Genomic DNA, 27,006 nt, shown 5'->3' on the forward strand with positions numbered 1-27,006 from the left:
GACTAGCGCTATGTAGTGACAGAATTCCAGACCAAAAAGTTTGCCTATCGGATCTCCTTGGCTTAAAGAACAACTTTATTGAAGAGGATACATACGTAGATAATCAGGTTTTTAAGATACAGCATCATGAATTCACTCTTTCCTAGGTGATGCTAAACTTTGTGGGGGATGAATCTGAGTGCTGCAATGCTTATAAAAAATGTAGTGATGTAGATTTGATCCCTGTATATTATTTCATGAATCTCTGCATTCTGAGCAATGCGACGAAGTTTCATTTTGAATTCATAACTTGTGAGACCACCAGTTGAAAAATAACTGTTTGGACAATAAAGTGAAATTGTTAGAACAAAAACTTGATGTAAACTGTAAAATTTTCGGAACACTTTAGAAAAATTATCAAGCAAACAGATGACATCCATAGACAATAAAATTACTTTATTCAGTGTAGTGTTTCTTATAGTTACGCGTGACTCTATTTTCTAGCTCACAGTATAATTAATGCGTTCAAATATTTGCAAGTTCTGTTTATGATAGATCATATTTCTAGTATAGGACCATGAAAATAATTAGGTCTTCATTTATGAGTAATTTATCATATTGGAAAATATTAATAATATTCCCTACTGTATTTGTGAATTTCTTAAACCTTACCCACTAAACGGCAATTAGTTCAATCGGGTTGTAACGCTGGTTCTCTGAATAGAATAAACCTAAATATTATTTATGCAACGATGTTTCAGAAGTAGTGCTACACTACTTCTCCACGCACCTCAAAGGAGCGAGGTCTTCCCTCAGATTCGACATACAAATAAAAAGGATTATTGTGTGCAATGCTTACCGATAGACTACCGACTACTTTGTACATACAACTATTTTAACAATCGCCGTTGACATCAAGTCCCTCAGGCGACACAATACTCTCGCTACCATAAACATTTTCGGCACCATCTCGCTTTTCTGGTTGGCCATTCAGACTTTCTTGAGAATAAGTGAAATTTTCTTCGGAAGTGATGGCCTCTAAACCATCATCTGCCGGGAGAGGAGTTTTATCGATACTCTCCGTTGACACCGTTGATAATGCATCAGTAGCTTCAATGGCCTTTTCCAACGGATTGTCGACCTCGGACATTATTTGGTCCATCTCAATCCCCAACGGGTCATCAACATCCATTAACTCGACCGATGGCTCCTGTCTCAGTTCTTGTGCCGGTTCCGCCATCTCCAGATCAACATCAACTGGTGCTTGCTTGTCATCCTTTTCTTCGACTGCGTCATTTTCAGTCGAATCGAACAGCTCCTGCAGCTTTTGAAACGAGTCCTCAATGCTAGCCAATAGTTCGTTGCCGGTAGGAGCTTCTAGATCTTCTGATATTTTGATTGAATCCGTTTTTCCAGCCTCCACCACAGAAGATTCCTCTGTGGGGGGTTGTTCGGCTATAGTGTGGCCAGCAGCTTCAGGTTCTGGGGATTTGTCAGGAACCGATTCAGATACTTCGTTATCATTTGTCGTTTCTGCGACTGTCACGCTTTCGTCTACGACTTCACCAGCAGGAACAGAAGTCTCACAACTATCAGATTCCTCGATTGAGGGACTGTCTTTGACAGGCATGGAATTACTGTTGTCTAATTGCTCTACAGGTTTGTCTTGTAATGTAGGACTAGCTGCAGCCGTAGTCTGTTCGACAGAGAGAGCTGCAGGACTTTCCGATGCCTCAGCTGGTTCTGTCGATGCATCCGTAGTCTGTTCGACAGAGGGAGCTTCAGAACTTACTGATGCCTCAGCCGGTTCTGCCGATAAAGACGTTTCAGGAATTTCAGCTTCTTGAACTAATTCTACGGAAGGGCTATCGACGACTGACGTAGCACCGTTCTCATCCGATTTTTCAGCAATTTTGCTTTCCGCCGGATTTTTGTCGCTCTCTGCAGTAGGTTGATCTGGCTCAACGAAGGTACAATCGTCATCGTCTTCATCATCAGTCAGTTCGATCGGAGCGGATTCATCTGGCGAAAGATTTAATGATTATTTATGGTTAAACCTCTGCAATGTAGTTTGTGGTTATTGAAAAGGAAAGTAATTATCAACAAAACTAGAATTGACTAGAAACGAGCAACAAATAAAAGAAGCTATTTTTAATAATTACAATTATTTACCGTTAGCAACGTTCTTTTCTTCTGCTACTGCACTGTCGGTCTCGTTCACTTCTGTTTCCATTTTCTCCTCTGTGTCTATGATCTCTACTAGCTTATTATTATCAGTATCATTTGCTGGTGATTTGTTGCTGTTTTCTTCGGTTTCAACAGTTTTGTCTTTCTCGACATGCTCGTTGTCCGTAGAACCTACCTTCGTTGTAGTGTCGGCAGATTCTTGTTCCGATGATTCTACTTGCTTATTAGCTTCAGTACATACGTTTGCTTTTTCATTGGCTTCATTAGTGTCTTTCACCGCTTCGTTGTCTTCCTTAGTATCATTTGTTTTATCGGTTACCTTTTCGATGGAATTCACTAACGATGCATCATCTACTTGCTTCTTCTCGTTCGTCGCATTAGTATCATTCGGAATCGCAGCGCCTGTGTCTACTTTTTCTGCCTTATCATCAACCGCGACAATCTCTTCTTGATCTGATTTATCTTTAGGTTCGGCGGTTTGTTCCGCATCACCAGTCAAGTCCTCGTCTAGTTTGTCGTCGATAGTTGTCTCGATAATTTCAACCATATCATCATCGTCTTTATTCTTCCCATCAGCGTCGTCCTTACTAGGCTCTGCTACGGTAGCTTCTTTAGAAACATTTTCTGAGCTGTGGATGATGACGATGGGACTGGTCTCTTTTTCGACACCTGGTTCACCTTCACCATTCTGTTCGTCTGATTTATCAGCTACGTTGATGCTCACTTGGAGGAAATCCTCCATCGAAACAGCATTGGCGGAATCGTTGGCTAGAAATAGAAATTTAGTATGTTACATTTTGTTTATGCTAAACTTTTTAACAATAGTTATAAAAACTGGTCGAGCGAAATGGGGGTATTAACAACTCAACTACTAATAATTTTCTAACCTGTTGAGCACATTATCTTGCACATAAGGGTTTTATTAGCCAAACTGGTAAAAATGTAGATAATATTAAGCTTTTATCCTATGCACCGGCTCGCAGAGCGAACTAACACATGTCGGTTGAATGGACTGCGGTTCTCGGTAGAAGGATTACGAGTTATAAGCATTTTTGTAATTTCTTTGATTGGAACAAGAACTTCTTTTAGTTTATGCAGCGACGTTTTACGATTAAGAAAGTACAAGCTAAAGTGTGCTTTCGACCCGACTTCATCATTACCAAAAATAGGTTTTAAAAAAGGCATCGCAACATGATATTTCTTGCCTAACGACTTTATGCCTAAAGTCCATTATGTCCAAAGCACGACTGCTAAACTTAGTTGTGCCTAATGGGGTGCCTCCGTTTTTTCTCTTTGGTAATAACATTATTTGCAAAAATGTGAATTTTGCGTGATAAGCTTTGGATGTACCTAAGTAGAACGAAATTCATCGAAAAACAAATCAATGTCTAACCAAAACAATATTTCCGATATCTATTTATTTTTTCTAATATATTCAATACAAATTAACTCTTCTGTGGTAGAATGAGCGTCCCCCAGTAATTAGCTTGAGTTTAGTCAAATATTGAAGATGACAACCGCACTAGAAAATACTTTAAAAATTATGGCATCCGGGAAATTCGTATTCGGGTCACCGATATGTCAGGTCCCAAATTCTTCAAATAAACTTCCGCTGGTGAGTAAATTCAGTTGAAATATTTTTCAAAGAGCTCACGCATAACTGTACGAAAACAGACAATAACTCACCTCCATCCTTCTCAACCAGAATTGCTGCTACGGCCGCTTCCGTTTCGGTGGCATTTTGCGATTTATTCGCTTGTTGTTCTTTCCGCTTTTTGCTAGGGCTGTCGTCCTCATCCTCCGAGTCAATTGTGATCAGTGTGGTGTTCTGTTCAACAATCTCACAATCGTCCTCATCATCGCTCTTATCTTCTTCCGGGTTTCGGTTGCTGATCTGCTCACCCATCATGACGAAGTCCGACTCCTTGGTGAAACCCATTTTTTTCACATCGTCAACGCACTTCTCCTGAAGCGTCTTAAAACGCCCAATCGCGTACGTTAGCAAGTACGAAACATGTATGTACAATTCCTTCAAATCCCGCACGTTTCGAATGTTTTTGAACGGATTCGAGTTGGTGAGAGTGTTGATTTTGCTAACAATGTGCTGGCAGATTTCGACACCAGACAGTAGCTTACCCTCAAAGTTCTTCCTCGAGCGTCCAAGAGGAGAATCTTCGTGGGGTCCATTGACCATGCTTTGTAGCATAACCAAGGTGGGCAGCTGAAGGGCGGGATTTGGTTGACCAGCAACGATAGTCGGTTGTGGTTGACCTACTTGAACCATGAGTTGAGGTCGTTGCTGCTGAAGCATTTGCTGTTGTTGTTGTTGCTGTTGCTGCTGGTGCTGTTGCTGCTGCTGTTGATGGTGACGCTGTTGTTGAAGTCGTTGTTCTTGCAGTTGCTGTTGTTGCTGAAGGGCCATATTAATATGGACATTTGGGTTTCCATTCACCACTCGATTCGCAGGATTTTGCATCACTCCCGGGTTGAAATATGGATTTGGTGGCTTTGGAGCAATAGCTACATTTCTATTGGGCATTGTATTGGGGGGAGCGCTGGGAGCCTGCTTCCGAACCTGAATTAGTTTGCCATTTGGCAACCGATAAGTTCCCTGTTGAGCAGCTGTATGCAAATCGATTTTGTATCCATTGATCGTATGGTATACCGGAGGAGGCCCGGCATTTGATACGTTGTTGTTCATGGGTAACCGCATCGGGATGGGGTTAGTAGCGTTCGGGAAAGCTGGTCGTACTACAACCTGACGATTAGGTGGTGCCGGTGCAGGCACGGGAGCTGCTGGTGCTGGTGGTGCAGTTTTCGGAGCAGCGGCTGTTCGGGCCGTTACCAGAGGTGGCGGTTCTTCAGGATTCATAAACATGCTCATGATATCCGGTGTGCAGACGACTTCATTATTATCGGTTTTCTGTTTCTTGATAACCGGCGGCGTACTGATCGGCGATTGCTGTTGCTGCACCAATGCCCGCTTTTCCGGTATTTTAGCGGCCCCCGCTTCGTGAGCTTCGGACGTTCGCTTAACTGCCTTTTTAGCTGAAGCAGGAGTCGTTGGTTTTTTGTTCAGCCCTTTATTACTGCAGCAGGTAGTGTTGTCCTGTTTCATTAGGCTGTTGATAGCCTGAACCGTGTGGTTCTTGTCCTTCATGTCTCTGAAAGAAATTGAGAATAAAGTTGACGTGTTAATTTTCATCGATTGTGATCGTAGTTTAGGGCTGTATGTTTTTAGATCGGTAAAAATTTCAGCAAAATAACAAATTCCCATAGCAACAGTGTGATATCATAGCGATTGGGTATCGGGGCAAATATGCAAAATTACTTCACGTGACGATCTTGCATAGGGATACACATTCATCTAGTCTAGGTGATTAAAATGAAAAAAAAAAAAAAATCAAATGAGTGGAGAGAAACTTTTGCCGTGTTGTGTGTATTGTATAGTGATTTTTTTTTCGAGAGTTGTCCTACTGAAACTGTAGAGCTAGGTTCTCAGAAGGGCTCCCAGTCAGAATCACTTACTACAATTTGCAGACGAGACAGGCAATGTCGCCCACTAAAAACACTGCTGTAGGCCAATTGTAGCGGGCCATGATTCTGAATGTGATATTCATTGCACGGTTCAGGTATGTGCGGGCGCGTCATCGCGAAGAGCTCGAGCATTTGTACGTTAACGTGTTTGATCGCGTGTGAGTTTGTATGACGCGTGTGCTAACGTGTATGTAACTTCGCGTGTATAAATTCTATTTTATAGCCGTGTACCTTTCATATAATCGCGTGTGTTCTTGGATAATCGCGAGCGGACCGTGAGTCTAATACTTTATTTTTGGTGTACGGCTAAGATGTTAAAAGAGAGTGAGATCTTTCATATCACTAGAGTTCCCGGTGATGTCGCCATGGAACGTGTTGTCTAGTGGATGTGAGCTTTACTTTTTGATTGGTCCTACAGAATGTATGGACTTAAGTTATTAGGACAGAGAGTAATGGTTTCCGGACGTGACCGATTCATGAGCGCGCGAAAACGGACATTTGTAGGTTCGTGTTTGAGACAGCAGCGTTTGAAACTTTGTAAGTGCTAAAACGTTCTCCTTATTACCGGGGTGTTATTAAGTGTCCGTTTCCCCATATCACTTGAGTTCCAGGTCATGTCACCATGGAACGTGTTGTTTAGTGAATATGAGCGTCCTTTTTTTCATTGGTTCAACTGAAGGCATTAGTCCAGACTGGTAAAACTTTCGGACGTGACTGTTTCGTGATCGCGCGAGTGGTGGGTTAATGTTAGAGGCCGCGTTCGGAAGTTTAAATATGCTACGTTTACTTAACTACCGGACTGTTTTCATGTAGGCGAAATCGCGGGCGTAAGTATGTGTATATTATTGCAATTGCATGGTCGCGTTTGTGGCCAGGTTTGTGTTATCGCGACGGCCACGAGCGTTTGTACCTATATAAGTATAGATAGCTTATAGTAGAGATATACTAATAAAAGGAATCATAACATGCCGAATAAAGAAAAAAAGATGCAAAGCGCTTAACTAGAAGTGTATAAATTGAACAATACTATTTTGGTTTACATAAATAATGGAAAAGCAAACTAATAGATGTGCTAAAGAAACAGGCTAATGAAGTAGAAGAGAAAACACATGTAACATGCAATCGAACTCGTCTAAATGCAGCAAATGTTTCATATTTATCATTAACGACAATTGCATGCTATTAGGCTTTCATCATGCTATGCTGGCCGGTAATGAATAACTCGCGTGCGTCGGTAAATTCATTGTACCCTAATTTATCCAACCCCACTTTCCCGAATGAATAGAACCAAATGTTCAGATTGATCACCAGAAGTATTATCCACTATTCTATGGTATACGTCAGTTCTACATCCATTCCCTGACCCAACTGTCACAAATACTCAGACGAATACGTACATAGATAGACATACGACTAGCACATAACAGTTGTACTGTTATTGTGTAACACTAGTACGAAAAACTACTATTATTGCAAAGCTACAACTAATGACACATTCCACGCACTTGTATCGCTTACCTCATGAAAATAAATCTGCTAATATAGGTAAAAGTTGTTCTGAGATATATAGATTTTTTAAAAAAAAATTTATGACGGTCGTCAATAAAAACCAGTAATACATTTAAGACTCGTTTTTAATAATTGAACAGGTTTCCCCGTACCACACCGGTATGTTCGTAATAAAATTTATTTGGAGTAATCTTAAATACCATTTTATTGTATACATATTGTACAAAGATTTCATCTTTGGACGCAGATTTTTTGAGTGAATGGATTGCCGGATAAAAGGGGGGCAAAAATTGACCATTTTTGCGTTGTCCCCTAACGCAAAAATAATGTTTTTTCTATTTTTCACGAAAGTAATGCACGATATCTATAAAATATTTTCAGAAGCTATTAGTACTCATCAATACCTTTCTAAAAATGTGCTATTTGTATATAACACACTTTGAAATCGTTCTTTCACAGGGGTGCACTGAAGTGTTGTCCCCTAACGCTTTCCGTTACAGTACGGTAAATCCTTCTGCAGAGATACTTTGGGAGCCTACAGAACAGGATATAGACATAAAAGATAAAAGCTACCTATTGCAGAAATAGCGCAGCCACGCAGTGGCATGAGTGGCCTAAGGGGTGAAGAGAGAGTGAGAGAGAGAGAGAGAGGGGGGGGGGGGGGCTATGCCATTAAGGGGAAGGCCTACCTTATAATATCGCAAAATAATCGAGTTTTAATTACATACATCTATCAATGGATAAACTATCTAAGAATAAATCAACAATTTCAGAACAGGGTTCAAAGAAATGGAATGGAACGCCATATGCCAAACAAGTATGAGAGCGCATGGAAGAATTCGGTCATAGAGAATAACACTCACTTGTCCTCCTTAAATATTCTATCGAATTCCCGTCGATAACACTTTTCAACACACGATCGGGGAGCAGAACGAAAAAAATGGCGAAAGTTTTGGGTCCCAGGAATCCCCTGGTGAAGGAATTTAAAAAAAAAATTGGAACCGGGCTTCACAGTTTAAATCCAAAGTTTGTATGAAGAAATAGGGGTGTTCAAGAGGCAAGATATCAATGAAAATGGTCATCTTAAATTTTCGCATAAAGTCTAACATAAAATGCTTATTACACCGAAAAAGTAATCTATGCAAGTTTTTAGCTCAATCGGACATCATTAAGAGGGTGCGGCGTTTGAATATTGTTTTCATAATATAAGAAAAAATCCAAAGTGGAGTACATGAAATGTTGAAAATCGAAAAAAAAAATCGAAATATGTCTAAAAATAGCATGAAACATCAGCATCTAATCTCAAAACAAACGAAAACCGCCGAAAACAAATAAATGTTTTTTAGATCCAATGACTTGGAAATAGAGGTGTGCGCCGCGCCGCCGATTTCAGGTAATGGTCGGCGGTGCGCCGGCGTCACGCCGATGTGCCTACTATTTTTACATGCAATAGTAGGCGCGGCGCGGCGGCGTGGCGCAAACCTCTACTTGGAAATTTTTGAAAAAATGATTCGAAAATCGAAAATTTTACTGTAATGCCCTACGATTGAAAAAAAATTACCATCGAACTGGGCTTGATAGCAGCACAAATAAAAAGATGGCAGGGATTTGGGGTTCCAACTAAATCACCGTGGAGAATTTTTTGAAAAAAATGGAACGGGACTTCACAGTTTATAATTATTGACCACTTGGAACAAACCACGGTTTGTCTTTTCGGAATTGATTTTCTTCTACATGAACCAAACATCGTAGTTTAACACAGCTTTTTAATGTGTTTATAGCACGTTAAAGTCAAAATTTTATCGAGGATACGCATTTCTCAGAATTCGCAAATAAAAGATACAATTTCACGAAATTCTCCAGTTTTCTATCATTTAGATAATTCTGTGACAAGCCGGCCAGCTGACTCATAAGACCGCAATTGTGTGCAGATTTTTAACAATTTTTTCTAACTGTAATATATCTAAATTTTCAAAAAGCTGCGTCTTTCTCTTGTTTTCCAAAAATCGCGTAAAACGGATGCATTTTGATTAATTTCCGCAATCATAACTATTAAGTGCCTTCTTGCAGATCTATGAGTAGAAACGGTTGAACAAACGCCAGAGGTTGAACTGGAAGGGCTATATTCTATTTCGAAATCTTTACTTCAACCGTAGTACTGGTTTTTCGCGACATTATATACAATATGTAAATATCATAACTGCTTGACTGAGTATAATCGTTTGACAGTCTTACCTTTGCTGAGTTGCTTCAGTGTCACATTTGTTTATTTTCAACGCAACAAGAAAATAAATATTGAACCACCCTAATGACGTTTTCGATCTGCCCTAATCAACAGTCAATTTTATTTTCAAGATTTTATAATGTCAAAAAACAAAGTCAGCGCATTAAAATTGCTTGAAAAAACTTATTTGGTCAACAAAATAAAAATTTGATGAGTCACCCTAATAAACAGTTAGTTTTATTTAATATATTTTCCGATGTCGATAATGTATTCAACTTACCAAAACTACTTGCAACCACCTTTTTCGAACCATTAGAAAGTGGCGATTGTGGTCTATAATCTCTTCTATACCGGGCCACACTGTGATATGCGGTGTGGCCTGTTCTCAATCCATATTAATTTGATTTCTAAATATCATTTGTCAAATACACATGAAGGTGATACTAGAAATACATCTAGTTTGGCATTTCAACTCTTTGTTTTGAGTTATTTACATGTCTAGAGGTAATATACTTCGCTTTGTTTGAGCTTCAACAAACACTTCGGTCGCGTTAGGGGACAACACTTCATATGCGACCGTTTGTGTTCATTTTGGTGTTGTCCCCTAACGCAGCGTTTGTAATGGTCGTGAAAAAAATTTCATGAAGGCAGGAAGATCTAAGTGTACAGTATTGTTCTGTGACTATCAATGATCAAATTGCTAGAAAAAATGGATGCTCTAAAGTTTGAGATAGAGCAGGTTTTTTGATAAATATAAGTGTAGGTTGGAAAATCAATATTTTGCTCTGTTGTCCCCTAACGCGACATTTTCACCTCTCAGAATGAAATGATAACCTGAAAAACTTCGAACCCATAACATTAACGTTGTGTTAGGACTTTCAAAGTATTCAATTAAGTATTTTGAGCGTACATCGTAGGATTTTTCAAACGACAAGTTGTTAACAGTTGCATGATGCGTGCAAACGTTGTCCCCTAACGCTGGAATGTGTCTAATAGGTTTCTACTTATTCTACTTTATTAAATCAATTTAATTATTAAATTGATTTAATTAGTATATGCACGACGACGCAGTCGACCGATAAATGGACACACAATGACTCCCTCTGTGTGCCCCGTCCACGAATACCACCAATAGAATATTTGCAAATACGGCACACAGCAAAAGTCAATCCACGTCGATCCGCCAGTCGGCCACGCCACCGCGCATAGACCAGTGGTTTAGTGTTGGTATGCGCAGATGCAGAGTATGAAGAAACATATAACATAAAAAAGCGGATAAGCCCTCTCGGTCTCCTCGATGCACCACTATCGAGGCGTAATGCAATAACCATCTTAAAGCAATTGTCTGTCGGAGGTTCTGTAGGAATGATACACGCAATATGCTTGATGATGTTTGCAATACCGCCAAACCCCTAAACCTTGGGGAGGGACATAATACTACAAGAAAATTCTTCCAAAAATAATTGTACCTTTCACACTTCATTTGGTAGTGAGTTTTTCTCTCATGCTCGGGAATAAATTTTCGCTAGTTTTGCATGGGGCCTAGCAATGCATGGTTGTGTATCAGTACTCGATTCCCACGAATTGAACATTTTTGTGAAATAATAATAAATTATAACACTTTAGTTCAACAGTTTACCGCATAGAGGGCGCCAACACTAATTTTCCAACGGAAAGGGATAGAAATTAGGTGTCTTCCACAAAGTTAAAACAGGCATTTTGCAATAATTGTTCCGAACATCTCGATATTCTATCTCTGCTCTATGAAAAGTTAGTGTTGTCGCCCTCTACGCGGTCACAGGTGAAACTATTTGTTTTAACCAATACATAACTCGTATTATGTACTATAATTCTTCTGAACATACTATTGAGCTAAACTTTAGCATTATTTCACAAAAATGTATAGTTCGTTGGAATCGAGTACTGATACACAACCATGCACTGCTAGGCAGTGTTACGAAATTTCAAAATCAGTTTCCTATTTCTGCTTGCATTTACCGAAACCGACATTCAGATTCAACGCCTCCCTCATTCATTCACTTTCCAGCTGACTGAAATTTCATGCAGAATCAAATGCTTGAGTGCAGAGGAAATATATATTCATTCACCAACCAAAGCATTCATTTTTTATTATGTGGACAGTTTCAAGGCAGAAGTTAGCATCTTCTACATTTTCGAGCATAAGGGAACTGCGTAATCTATATTTGGTGCACTTTTGATCAATAATCTCTCTCAGAACTAGAATAGAAAAAAAATCACTTTGCTTCTGAAACCGAACATGTCCGTACCTGAAAGCGCTGCGTCGGTCGAACGAATGACGATTGAAACGAACCAAAAATTTCATTCATCGCTGCGGGCGTGAAATGAATTTTGTTTTCTTTCAAGTTCAGGCAACGATGTCAATTTTTTTAAGCTCTGCTGCTAGGCCTCATTGAGTTTTCAAAAATTCATTATTTTTCTTGTCAGTCTAATATAGATATATACGTAGATCAGTGGCGCCATCGTCACATATGCAACGACAACCACAATTAAAAATTAATTTAAATTGACCGTCAAAGCAGCTGAAGAACCAGCACCGCCGAAGCGGTGGCCCAACGCAGCAGCGTCAGCACCGACAGCAGCAAATCGAGTGTTTTCCTAATTCCCATTCCGGATTGACCGGATCACAATGGACGACCACTGGTTCGTTTTGGTACCCGAAGACTGGTTCTGGCGATCCGTAAACCACCTCGTCCGGTAAAAGATGTCCAGGAAGTGACCGTCCGTTTGCCATAAAGCAGTAAGTTGTGTTCTTTTCACTGCCATCGTTATCCGCGCTCTCTTCCTGGTTCCTGATACGACTTCAGCTACTCTCATGTTGGAATTAATCCCGTTCATGTTGGGAATTATTTCACAAAAATGATTTGCCTCGCTTACAAAAAAAAATCGAATGCTGTTCCTTCATAGCCTTATGAATATATAATTAATATTCTATATCCAAATTCATATTTTACAGATAGCTGTAAAATTGTCCCCCTTCGTTTTAATATAAAAATAATCTCAAATTGTAATCCGCTAGTTTTAAGAATTTTTAGAATATAAATCAAGGAAATCGGCACCGTCAAGCTAACGTAAACGTGCTTTATTCAATAAACGAACTAAACAAACAAGGTACTATACTTTTAGTGATATTTATGTATATCAATGTACCTCACAAAATTGTGTTAAACATACTGAAATGAGTGTCAAACTTTGACTTCGCAAGTATTTAATTAAACATAATTAAACACCAAACAATGCCCCTTATTTGCTTCTGAATGACACTTTAATTTTCAAAAATACGAATACTAGGTGTGATAGTGTTAATTGTTCGTGCATCAGTAAGTAGCACTTGACTTGACACATAAGAGATGCTCCTGACGTACAAACCATTGGCCCATCAAAATCAAACTTATACTAAAGGGTATCTCTGGAGTTGAATAGAAACAGCGACAGTGTTCAAATTAGTTCATCAGTGTGTATTGTATGATGGTTCGTTCAGCTCAGAGAACGAATCTAACACGAACTGAGCGTAAAAAGAGCCACACAAAACACCAAACGGCATGAAGCACATTAATTACAATTACTGACATAAACAACTCACAGGAACAGCATTGACGATAATCTCAGATGTTAGTGCGTATAAACAATAATTACACTTTTTTCTTATGAGCCTCAAGAAACAATTCATAACCATATTCGTGAAGCTTTAGACAGGAGGAGGGGGATTGGGTTTATTTTGCATTACGTAATTAATGAACGCCTCTTACTCAAAACATGAACATTTGGCGCTAGTATACTGTCTATTTGGCCAGATACAGTGAAATCGGTCAATATTTGGTCAAACGTCAGTTTATCTACAAAAACTTGCTGGACGCAAAATAAAAACACAATAAAACTAATTCCTTTGCCAAATAATTGACACAATGTACTATCGCGTTTACAAAATATCTAATCATTTAAACCTTAACTTCATTTACGACCACACCCTGAACGCCATGTTGTTCCCCTCGCGACATACACCCTACGCTACGCTATTTTTATACAAACTCGCAGCGGTGCTCACTGAATGCCGTGCGGCCGAGCAGCATCAAATCAGCTTTTGCTAGTACAGAGTATGAGCCCCGACCAGCGATATTTTACCTTTTTCGTTTCACTCTACTCTCGGTTGCTGCTGTTCATGATTGTGCTACCCTCTTCAGGAGACCCATCCAATTCATTTAGGCCACCCTCACATCTTCGAAACATCAGCCTATGAACATTTTGTATGACTACCCTACACAAAAATCAATGCGCTTGGGCTACTCTTCGTGTGGTGGCGGCTGTCGGATCAAAGTATGCGATGCCAGCAAAGTGTGAGCAAGAGTTGCCAGAGCCGCAAATACGGCAACCTTGCTTATGACATGCTATGTCTCGTTTCGCCATTCCCTTGAACAACCACGCGCAACGTTTCGAAGCGTGGCAACGTTGCACACGATGAAGCATATCTCTTTTTGACATTCTTTTTTCTGTTGGTCATTCGTCATCGCGTCGTTCGTAACATCGTCTATAAAATTTTCTTCTTGATCAAATTTGCCGTGTCGAGTGTAGTAAATATTTCGTTGGGGTCTTACTGTTTGTCACATATATATTCGAACAATTTATTTAAATATACCAATACCACTCACTATTTAACATGTCTTTAACTTTAACATGATACCTTTGTAGTCATTTGGCTTTGAGTAGTCTTGAATTATCGCCCTTACAAAAAAAAATTAAATGCGCAAAATATTTAAATATAAAACTACTTAGCTTAGTAAAAAACTACTGACAGTTGTGACACGTAGTTTGACAAACAAAAAACTGCAAATAAGAATCCATAACTAAATCTTTAATATGAAGCAGTACCAAAAGTCGTACTTAATTAGTTACTTCCATGAAATATACTAGGTAACGTTATTACTTAAAGAGTACTTGGTTAATTTTATTACAGAAGAGAATAGAGAGAAGTACGGCAAAATTTGTACTTTGAATATTTTATGTACTTTTACTACGAAAAAGTACATTAAGTACGAAGATGATTCTAATAAGGCACAACATAAGCGCTTTAAAAGCTTTAATTACTATAATTACCTCCAAATTATACCTATAGAAAAATTGTCTGCCTTTAAAACAAGATATGTCATGTAACAATATTGGTATAGTCACGACTAAATTTGAAATGTTTGTGCCTAAATACAATAATATTTCAATAGAGATTTTGAATTACAGTATGATTTAACCTCCACGGTCATTCGCCCAAAACAGCAAGTTCTATAGAATTGACAGTTGACTACAGTAAAAATGTCCAACTAATACGCACACTCCTAAATTACTTCAATTGATACAGGAAGAAAAAGTATTACCCCTACAAAAAACGCAAGATTTGAACCCAACAAGCCCGTTTCGTGTCGTGTTTCGTGCATTTACTCATCGCCATCGTCGATCCTCATATCGCCAGTACCAGCATCAAAACGAAATGTAAACCTCCCAATATCGCGGCGCATGTGTAGACAATACATGAAACTGGTTTTGTGAACGAGCTCGTGCAGTTTACCCTATTATCTCGGCAGCTGTACTTCATTTCCTCTAGTCTTTGGTACGCTTTCGGTATAAGCTTGCACGGGTAGATTGTAGACTGCAAGCTGATGATGGGTGAGTGGCGACCGTACACCGTTACGGTACCTTGAATGTTGTAGCTGTATGCGTATCTGAGCGATTCGCCTGCAAGCGTGTTGCTTTTACGAAGCCAGCGAACAATAAAAGAGATGTGTGTTTTTGGTCGAACCAGGCTAGTCTGTTCGGAAAGTACGCTACGCGTTGGCAGCCATTTTGTTTTTTAGTTAATTGAAAAGAGGCATCATAGTAGTAAGACGTTTCTCCCAGAAAACAGTATTTTTTAGGATCCGCAATAAGAAAAATGTTGAAAATTTTTAATGAAATTAAGTTTATTTTTGTGATTAGTATCACTTTTACTATTTGTTTGATATTGGTTTTAAAGCGACTCTTCTACAACACTTCTGAGACACGAATGAATCAATCTGTTAGTTATACTTTCTATAATTCATGTTGTGATTTCGCAAAATAATGTAAAAATCGACAAATTTGCACCATAAATTCTTTGAATTTAGAAAATATTTTTCGGATAGAAAATAGTTAATGATAAACCCAACAAATTCTAAATTTATAGACTTTTGGTAGCAACATCGCATCACTCAAAATTCAGAGGCTCAAATTTCTTAGACATCACCGCGTGTGAAGAAGAAATATTAAAGTAATTCTCAAAAAATGGCAATTTGTTCGATTTCTCGATTTTGTCTATATAAAATGAGCGACCGAAAATATAAGTCTCAAGTACAGATCATGCTTCGTGAAAGCCGTTTTGAATATATTAGAATGAATGACTCGAGATCCTTCAGCAAAAAAGATGCTTAAAAGTTTCTAACCCGAAAAACTCGGAAAGGTGAAACATCTAGTATGAAACCGGTGAAAATTAAACAATTAGTTCGCAGAAGTAATTATAACATTCAAGATTAAATGGCGGCTGAACTTAATAAGAATCTAATATATTCTGTCCGGTATTAATACTGAAGATTTTATTTACTAACTTTACAGAAAAGAGCTCTATAGTCCAATTTTTTTAGTTCGATTGTAGAGGTTTTTAACCTTTGGGTTATTCACTTCTTTTTTAAGCTAGAAAAATCTTTGGAAAAATTTCTAACCCTATGTGCGAAATTGGGAATTAAACCCAGGTTAGCTGCATACAAAGCAATCGATTTACCAACTACGCCATGCCCGCCCATGACTCCAGTCCGATTGTTATGCTTGAAACTTATCCGATATATACTTTTTAATATATTTGAAGCAGGTTTGCGAAGCACGTTCTGAACTTGTGACTTATTTTTGGTCGCTCCAATGTATCTTGAATATTTGTGTTAAAACTTATTTCAAATAACTTCCAAGTAGTAATTTCTAAGGCCGCAGCCGCTTGAACCCGGAAAATTTCGCACTTTTCATCCAAATACTCCTATACATTTTCCAACAAGTTTATAAACGGGGACTGCTTTGGATTGTCGATAACATTTAAACAATTAACAATTTATCATTAGCAAGCTTTAGATTCTTCTCCTGATCGAATTTCTAATCTTAATCAGTTTCATGGAAAAGTGCCATTTAACGTGTATTTTGCTTTATTTTAAGATGCTCATATTAATACCACTAGGTCTGAGTCCGACTTTTCTTCACTTCAAACAACGGGCCATTTGAGTTAAAGATGTTGAATTTGGACTCCTAGACAGTTTACAATCTTTCCAATATTCTGATAGTGCTTCAAAGTTATTTAACAAATAGAAAACTATTTTTTTGTTTTTCTCGTTGATGAACGGCTTTTTGCCCAGAACACAGGCATTGTAATTTTCCGTTCCCCATACCTTACGAACCGTACCAGAGCAGACTTATGGCATTTTCGTTTTTACCCGGTGCTACACCGGTGTAGTGCAAAAAAAGAGATACACTGATTACACCCAAATTTGAATGAGTGTAGGACCGACTACACCGGTGTAGTGCAAAATCAAAAACAAAAACACCATTTTATTTCAATGCTCTTATTCAGTTTATTTAACATGTATATAACACTAAATTCTCAATTTTCTCAAACATTTCTCATTAACAATCGTACATCCGACATCGCATTTTTTACAGTTCTAGCGATTTCAAAAATTCCATGAGGCAAATTACATTCATTTTAGTCATCATTGTATAATGCCAGTTAGTTTACCTTTTCTACACATTACGACAAATTAAAGGAATTTCTTAACCCTTTCATGCCCAACTTTTTGCTAGTGCATGCAGGGTTTCAAAACTATTTTTCCTTGAAAACGGTGGAGTAAAGAAACACGAAAAGCCTTTTTTTATAAAGATAGGTGCTTCTCTCGCAGTGCTAGAAGCTGCTCAATTTTAATCTTCCAATGCTCACTACAATTCTCCTAGAATATTTACAACAGTCCAATTGCGTGGAAAATGTAGCCAAAGACAGTCTAAGTTGATAAGTTTTATCAATTTTTAATAATATTGAAACATAACGAAGATATATGAAAAATTCATTTTCCGTCGTCAACGTAAACTGTTCCTGTCAGCACTGCTCCATCGGAATTCAATCAGACTAATTGCAATAACTTCAGTTCTAGAGCTGGTCCTTGAAACGATTAATACTTAAAAGAAAGGCAATAGTCACATTCATTAGCCTTACTTGTTTTTCTGAGCAAATTTTGCCTTAATCAAAAGTTATAGCTGTTTCAAAACGCTGTTGTCCACAAACAACATGGGCATGAATGGATTAAATTAGCGTAGAGGAAACTGTGCCAATAAATACTTGTCTGTAGTCATAACAACTATTTTGTCAAGCAAAACAAAAAATAAACAAATAACAGGTTTTAAATCACAAAATTACTTTTTAAAGGAGTGGGAATATAAATTTGATCCTGTTTAACGCCAAATAATTTTGGTGCGGTGTTCAAAAACTTTGGATTACAAATCATGAAAAAATGACAAATGATGATACCACTATCATAATTACAAAACAATACACTTGATAGCGCAAGTATTTATGAAACAATATTAAATAGATGCACTAGAAGATTTGCGAATATCAATTTCAGTCACGAACAGTAGTCAATCGCGATTGCACAAAAACATACAAAAATTGCTTCAACATCCGGCCTAACAGTTCGAAGTGGTTTGTTTACCCTATCACGCCGACCAGTCTTCTTCACTGCTGTGCTTGTTTTTCAACGCTAGCGTGTCGAGCATCACCCGCAGACCGACGTTCATTCGACTTCATGCTGCTTGGTTGTGTTCGGGAACGGGAACGTGTAGAGCAGTAGATGAACGAATGTGCGGGGAGGTAAAAATTGCAAGTCAAACAAAGCAGGCTTCATCGAAAACTTTGTCATGGCAGCCATTTTGTTTTCGTTCAAGTTGTGTCATCGGTAGGGTGGTGCTTTGAAATACATTTTCAAATTTATGTTTTTGAAATTTGATTTTACCTGTTATGTAATTTAATTGAATGATTCAATAATTTTTCATAGATTATGATTGGGAACTGAACATTCTACGTACACAGAGAACTTTATTTATTCATCGATAGCATATTTTTATCCGTCTCTCATTTTCTCTGCTGCTAATATTATGCACTTGACGTATAATCTTTCTGTTTATTGAAGGCATGCGTTAGAAAATGCATAAAAATCAGAACAGAGTAAAAGAGGCGGAAATAGAAAACATGCAAACTGCATATTTTTGTTTCTTTGTCTAAAATTGAGGAATTTAATATAACAATAGACTAGTTCAACAATAACTCAGCCAAAACATGTTAGGCGCTAAAGAAGTTTAACATTTCTGCAATAAATTACAATGTGAAATTGGTTTCGCAGATAAAACGGGGAGTGGTGTTACAGCCTTACCTTGCCTTAGTTTACCTTGGACATTCGAAGAATAAATTTTAAACTGTAAAATTAAGTTTTTTTTTCAATTGTTTGCATACTTTACTATTCGGGCAACTATCGTGCATGGCAAAGATGGTTCGGCAAACACAATAAAAATTTTCTCTACTATTTCTTCGCGCGTTTCAATGATTCCATTGTATTTATCTTCGAATCATTATTATTTTACAGTAAAAATATGATCCAGAGAGTTAATCGTCTTTTCTTGCGGTTTACGTGTTATCACATAATTCAAATTGACTTGAGATATGTCGATTTCATATTTTCACTAATCACAATGCAGTAAAAACTCATTTTTATCAGTCCTTGTATTTCAGGTTAATAAAATTGGGATATTGACAGAAGAGTATCTTCTAGAGCCCATCAAACGAATTTTCATATGAGGCCGATAAAATCGGGGGTAAACTAAATCGTGGGCAGACAAAATGGGTTTCTGATAAAATTGGGTCTTTACTGTATACTACTAAGAACTAAGAAAAGATATTGATTAAAATTTATATTCAATATCCATTACAGACCAATAATCCAACAAAATAGTGCAACATTATCGTGTACGTTGAAAAGTAATGAATCACCACTGCTATCTGTTCAACTGTTTACTACACATTATTCGACAGCATCGATCGCTTCGCTATCCACAAACGTTTGATAAACAAATTTTAATGTTTACTTTATTTAATATTGCAGTATTATCTCGACCAGGAAAAAATAGCTGGCCAATAACACGTGCATACTATTTTCTGGTACCATAACAAAACCAGATATTAATTGATTATTAATACTTCATTGAGATATTAAGCAGGTAATGAAGAAACATTCTTCAATACATGCTTAACACCTCAATGAGGTATAATACTTTATTTTAGTGTTGTTTATGTATTCCAGTGATTTTTACAAATACCAAATCAACACCATATTGCAGCGATTCTCAACCTGGGGTCCGCGGACCCCTAGGGGGCCGTGAAGTCGTTGCTGGGGGTCCGCGAAGAGGATAATCTTTTCCGGACGGATATTGAAACTTCAAGTTTTTTTTATCGTATCAGACTGAAAATAATGTATTGACAGCATATAAGTCGATGTTAAGCCGTGGGGGTCCGCAACCGCCCAGGGTAATTTTGAAGGGGTCCGCGAATGCCCAGGATAACTTCGAAGTGTTCCGCGATGACCCAAGGTAATTTCGAAGAGGTCCGCGAAGCTAACAAGGTTGAGAACCGCTGCCTTATTGAATATCTCCATACAGTGAATTTTGTTACTGTTGTTTGAAAAGGTTTTGTTATTATTCAGGTATTACAATACCTCGTTTCATTATTATTTCAGGTATTTTACCTCTTATGCAAGGCTTCTCAAAACCTTATTGTGGTGTTCAAGTATTGGGTACAGTATACCTGAATTTGGTATTCTAAAGTTATATTCTTCTGCTTGGGTATGAGCCCAAATGCCTATTCTCTGTGCTAACAGGGTAAAAATAAACAAGACTTAGCGGACAGATAAAAAGTATGCTAGAAATTGGTTAAACCGGACTGAAAATGCAATTTGAGTTGCTTAAGGCTGTGAACCATTTAACATTTTTTTAACATTTGGTTAAAATCTGACACTTAGAAAGTTATTTGCAAAATAACCCTGCTCTGGAGCATGGTTAAATTTGACATTGCGATACTTAAATTTGAAACCTCGATAAAAAATTTTCGCATAATGCAGAAACAAAAGCTGAATACATGAATGGAGAAAATGGAATCGAAAACATGTTTCCTCAAGTTATTTGGGTTATTTCATGATGTGGATGTTTACGTTTCGAGGCTGGGTCCCTCTCTCGGATAATTTCATCCGAACTAGAGAAAATAACTGTCGAACTGTCAAATTTTAACTAAACGTTCAAGAAATTCACACCCTAAGAATAACGTCAAAACACTGTGAACGGAGTGGTAAAAGACCCACCAATTAAGACCAAACCTTTATTTGGAGGAAACCTTCCAGTTTCCAAGAATATTGGGTAGAAATTTTTGGTTCAATTGACTTTTGAGCAAATTTCACTTTGAGGTGGTTAGGTATTTGAACTGGGCTTTAGTAAATTGTGTTGGTGTTGTAGATTTTTCGAGAGTTCCACTCAAAATATATGTTCACAGTTGGCTTTATGCCCTTCTTACCAGAGAATTTATCTAAATAAGTACAAGTTACAACAGGGATGGATTACTAGATATCGGATTTTAAATTATTTCCGAAATTACCAGTATTTGTTACACAGCGGCAAGAGCCACAAGTTCGCTAAGCTCAATTTGACTTCGAATTCTATTAGTAAAATTATCGTATTACAAATATCACTGTTTGCAATATTTTAAACGTTTTTAATGCATCAATTCATGATCTACTTACTTCTTCTGCTTCTCGATGTAGTTGGCTAAAGCCCAGTGTTGGGCACGTAGATGCCACATGATCTTCGGTGCACAACTGAAACACTGCCAGTTGTCATTTCGGGAGATGTCCTGAACGCAAGCACGGGACAAATTCTGCACAATGCACTTCTTGCAGAATACATACGGACACTTTGAGCAACAGTACACCTCACCACCCTGACCACACCAGCGGCAGTACAGTTCACTGCCATCTTCACCTTTGTCGAATTCTCCACTGTTGTAGAAGGTATGGCAATTACGGCAGTGCGTTACCCGCAATATCGGATGCATTCGGATGACGGCTTCCGAAATAGGAGCAGTTCCGATGTGCATATAGCAAGAGGTGCAATGTACTTTGCGTTCCGAAATTTTGTTCAAATTAGGAAATGCGCGCATGAAAAACTGTTTCTCCTGTTCGGACGTATCGTCCTCAAAGGTGAGACGGAAACCTGCAAAGAGAGAGAAAGACAAATTGATAGACTTAAACAATTTTACATATATATTTAGAATTAGCTAACTTCAATATTAACAAAATCAAGATAATCAAAAATAGAAAAATATTAACATTCGCAACTAATAATGTAATAATTTTGTGACATCGAGCTCAAAAAGTATGCAACATATCTTTATTCGCGTGATTTGGAAAACTGAGACGTTGTCTTACAGAATGTTTTCCTAATTCAGTTACAGATATAAAATGACTTTAAGTAGCAAATTACTTTAAAAATGTGCCTTTTTTCAATTTTCGTAATATATTTTAAAATTCATCTTTGTCGTTATTCATTTGATGTCGGACATGACCATCACCGATTCAAACGAAACATTGCGGTTGTGTTCGGTTTATGAATTTTAATATGTTCAACTAGCAATTAAAACATTTTTACCTAAAAGCGATATTTAAAAAAAAAGCGTCGATTTTTGCGAGCATTACTGAACACAATTTTGTCGAATAACCGTATTTTATACAACCAAACTACATTGCAATTAATATCAAAAACATATATTTTTCATATTTTGTTGTTTTTCTTTTTTTGTCAACAAATACCAAAAAAGAACGGCACGATTTTAAATGTAATTGCACGATGGAGAAACTATCAGTAGAAAAGTTTTTCTAACAATAACCACAGACCTACCGGATTTGACACTCGAGGTCACCAACGTGTTGCAAAAATTTAACGGTCATTCAAACGTTATTTTATCATTCTTGTTACTTTTCGTGCTCACCGCAAGAGGCGTGAAACCGTTTGACATAATTGACAAGATTGTCCAAATCCAAAAACACACTATGGAGCACTCGTGGCTGTTATTGTGAAAAATAAACTGTTTTAGAAGGAAACGCGAATAAAATAGAGGCTCCGCAATTACCTTTTATAAACTGTTGTCATGAAATCAAAACTCCGAATAAGTATGAGGAAAACGAGTGTTAATACTAATCCGTGGGAGTTAGTAGAATGAGAGTGGAGGAAGCATCAGAAATCCTTTATCTTATTTCGGTATGCGGGGTGGATGCTGGGAACGCGGGTGTGAGGGTTGATGGAAAGGGGATGTGGACTTGTAAGGGGTGAGGGGTGATGAAAGGGGGATGTGCAAGGGTAAGGGGGGAGGGGTCGATGCAACACCCAACTGCATTTTATACCTTCTCTTTAGGTTTAAAAAATCGGTTTAGTCATCACAGAACTGATGTGACTTTAATTGTAAAATATGCCCGAAAGTCGGGACTTCCGGAATTGTCGATAGTAGACAATATTTTCAAAGAATGTTTGATTGGCAATCAGTGACTATAACTGCGAATCAATGTAATTAGGTGGCTATTTCAATAGATTTTTAGCCTCTGATGTATTACGATTGTTACGGTTAATATTAGAAATTTCACCGTGACCGTACTAACCAACCTGTAACTTCGGAACCAAAAGCTAGAACTGAATGAAATTCAATAGCAGTTAATGAGATTACTGTAGCTTTCATTTGAAATCAAGTTTGCAAAAATCGATCACGAATTCGCTGGGATATAGGTGTGATAATAGTTTAGCAAGTTCCCCGGGGGCATTAAGAACCGTCATAGCTACTTTGATTGGTCATAAGTGATCTAGACCTGCAAATCCAAGTAATTTTGCGGCCATTTTAATATGCATTACATCATTTAGACATCATGATGTTACTAGTTTATATGGGAATTTGCTGTGTGACCGCACTCCCCCCCTTCAAATTCCGAAACCCGAAATCGGATCAACTAAAATTCGATATCTGCTTATAGGAGAATTATACCTTTCATTTGAAACTGAAAAACGGTTTAGCCATCTCTGAGAAAATTGTGAGTTTAAATGAAACATGTATACACACACAAATTTTCCGATCTCGACGAACTCAATCGAATTGTATGACACTCGGCCTCCGGGCCTTTGTTAAAAAGTTGATTCTTTCAGTGATTGCTTAGCCTTTCTTTATATGAGAAAGGCAAAAATAGTATTGTGTGAACTTTTAACTGCCTTCAGCAACTGATTTGCGGGAAGCAGCTCACCTTACAGAACGGAGTAAACAAATCCTTCACATCGCTCTCTCTGTTAAAGATTCCCTTCTAGGTAACGTGAACTACCCATAGCTCAGTTTAGTATAATCTTCAAACTATATTTTATTTATCGTAAGAAAAAAAAATACCAATGGTTTATGCATAATTTAAAATGTTCGTTGACAAAAATAAAAAAAAATGTTTTTTCGTAAATTTAATATTTCTGCAAAAAAAAAAAATTGGTGTGCTTTTTGCCAAAATATTTTCATACCATGTAAGTTTCACTGAGATACTTTTCTGTACAAAATACGACGATAGAAGTTTTTTTTTGAAAATGGATGCAATAACTTCTACGCCCTTTTAAAACATTGCTCTCGAAATTTCGATCTACGTCGCACAGATTCGAAATTTTTTACAAAGCGCTCCTGTAGTTTACCTAATGCGTGCATAAAATGCCAAACTTTATGAGTGAAATTAATAGATACAACGTAGCGAATTTATTAAGTATTTAAGTACATTATTTCACCTCTCATATTTAATAAAAACACTTCATCATTAAATCTACCCATAACATTTTTACAGTAAACGACAACTAGACTAAAATATAAATTCAATAGCCTCCCGAATAGAATTTAACAATAGCTACAAAAAATCATAAAATAATAAATATTACAGTTAGTACTGTTTCAACATTGTTCGTCGCAGAGTTCTCGCAGTAGATTTACGAAAATTAAATTCATGTAACAATCAATTTTACTGTTCAGGAAAAAAACTGATGCAGTAAATTCACATTAAATGTTGTTTTCGAGAAAAAAAATGTATGGAGAAGAATCGATTTTTTTTAATGTTAAAATGCATAACCACCCCTACTCTAAGTCGATTTTACATTGAAATTTACTATAGAAACGTCAAAATTTATTGTTTTTGCATTGCAGCATAACACTAGATTGTAAATTATTGTAAAATTACTGCACTGTCACAGTGAAAATCATGGTTTCGTTACTGTACATTTCTATTCAGGCTAACACGCGCCAGCATCTAGTCGCCTTTTCGTTTTCTGGGTACATTTATATCTGCTTGATAAATGTACAAATAAAACGAATGTTCGAACCACCCTACTGCAGAGAAACTGTTGACATAATTTTTTTTTGGCGATCCGTTCATGTGTAATTTTTATGGATTCCAAAAACAGTTCATATTTTAATCACTTAGTCATTATCATAAAATAGAACATATAAATTTGCCGGGAACACAATAAAAAACTAACAATTTGCCCTGAAACAGAAACCAATAAGATAGTACTTTCTCTTTGCCAACATACCGGCAAGCAAGCTACATCAACAGAGCAATATTGTAATAAACCACAGCGAAAAATAAGTTGGAGTGTAATCAAAAAACTGGGTGGTATTATAAGGTAAAAACATCATTGCATTAAAAAGGCACTGAACAGTAAAATATCACTCACCGTCTTCATCGTAGTACTCGTCAGACATTGTCCCGCGCCTTTATTAGCAACAGTAAACTAATACAATTCACTTCTTTTGGCACTCTCAAGTTTCGAAAACTTTGCGTACTGTCACTCAAAACAATTTCTGCGAACCTCAAATGAAACTATTTGACATTTCCATGAAAATACAGTCTCACTTGCACTGCCTGCTACGATGCACCCTAATTAACCTCAAATCGCTCGGACTGCTAATCACAATCCACACCGCGACCGTCACAAGCACCAACGGTGTGCCAGAATTTGTTGCCCTACACACTACTTTCAATATGGCGTCAGTTTAGCAGAAAATTTCCTTTCTGTTGGCTCTCCTGAACACAGAGAAAAGTAAACGCTCTACAGCACGAACTCGCACGTGCAACCGTCGCACTCGAACACTGCAGTAGATGTGACCGAGCGGTGAAAACGGTTCGACCTCGGCCCGACGTAGCGCTCGGCAAGCACCAACACAGCCGCATCGTACCAGATGGCGTAAGCAGTGCTCGACCAATCACAGCTCGCTAGAATGCGACAGAAGATCCGACACACCAGTGGAGAAACGAGATAGGTTGTACTTGTGTGCAACACACTTCGGCGTGGTGGTATTAGTGCTCTGTCAAGTTGCCCTTGTTAGCTGTCACGATTTAGCGCCATTTTGTTGTTTGTACCACATCTGCTTGACGTATCAAAGACGCATTGGAAAAGCATGGGCTATGGAAAAATGTCAAAATTAGATTATTTGGAAATATATCAGTATTGTTTCAATAGTTTGATGTAATGTTCGCAGCAACCGTTTGCTAACTTTGTACCAATAGTTTAAGACATACACAACCAAAAACCGTTCACTTTTAAACAAGATATTCTTGTTTGAACTTTTGAAGTGAGCCAAACATGGAACTACTTCGCTGTTGAAAAAGTGACTAATAAGTCAAACAATCTAGATAAAATAACAATATTTAATCAATATCATGATGTTAACAACAGAATGGTATATCAAATAACTATTTTTGTTGACTATTTCCATTTACAGGCTTGTACTGGAATGGTTGGAGTACAGTATACCCTAAAAACAATATGTTTTTATTGCTTACTAGTGTACATATTTTGTGTTTCAACATTGCTAACATGTTTAGTGGATGAGCCCAAGGCAATTTTTCCCTTATTCGCAAGTATTATTTGAAGTTCCAAAACATTTAAATCTTCAAAAAATAATATTTGAACGTAAACAAAAACCGAGGGGTGAACAAAAGTAAAAAGTCTGGTAACGAAAGTTGTCCCAGTCTCAAACTAATTTATGCCTACAAAAGCCGTTTCTAATGAGCGAATGGACTGTTCCAGTGGCCATTGTCCTAATAACAAATTGAAGTTGTCAAACGAAGTGACGCCTTGTTTAGTATAAGAAATTAGCCTATATTGGTTGGCTTTTATGGGGGACGCTAAGACAAGACGTGACAAATGGGGGGGGGGGGGGGTTGGTTTTTGTTCCAATTTTACGTCTGACTTTTTGCACCGTACGCAATGTTACTGCAGGGATATCGAAATGATGTTTGGCAGTGTTGCTATATTTATAGGAAAAGATTGTCATAATTTTTGACAAATGCAATTAGTATCGTTAAAAAAGTAAAAATAACTAAATTGAACTGAAATTGTGCGGC

At 37.6% G+C, this 27,006-nt stretch overlaps 1 protein-coding gene across 1 annotated transcript; it reads right to left on the minus strand.

The window, feature by feature from the left end:
* Positions 1-414: 414 nt before the first annotated feature.
* LOC131688747 (putative mediator of RNA polymerase II transcription subunit 26) lies at positions 415-25,779 on the minus strand. Its single transcript, XM_058973232.1, has 5 exons — positions 25,334-25,779; positions 21,343-21,811; positions 3,853-5,330; positions 2,152-2,934; positions 415-2,001 (listed from the first exon to the last, which is right to left on the minus strand). Exons 1-5 carry the CDS (start codon positions 25,359-25,361, stop codon positions 875-877), a joined length of 3,885 nt encoding a protein of 1,294 aa, XP_058829215.1. The 5' UTR covers positions 25,362-25,779; the 3' UTR covers positions 415-874.
* Between the last annotated feature and the right edge of the window lie 1,227 nt (positions 25,780-27,006).

This window comes from Topomyia yanbarensis, chromosome 3 (genome assembly GCF_030247195.1).
Source record: "Topomyia yanbarensis strain Yona2022 chromosome 3, ASM3024719v1, whole genome shotgun sequence".
NCBI lineage: Eukaryota > Metazoa > Arthropoda > Insecta > Diptera > Culicidae > Topomyia > Topomyia yanbarensis.

Coding starts and splice junctions, on each gene's coding strand:
- LOC131688747 (XM_058973232.1), bottom strand. CDS start 25,361: ATGTCTGACGAGTACTACGATGAAGACG. Junction 2,935..3,852: donor TCTGGTTGAGAAGGATGGAG/GTGAGTTATTGT, acceptor TTCTATTTCTAG/CCAACGATTCCGCCAATGCT. Junction 2,002..2,151: donor AGAAAAGAACGTTGCTAACG/GTAAATAATTGT, acceptor ATCTTTCGCCAG/ATGAATCCGCTCCGATCGAA.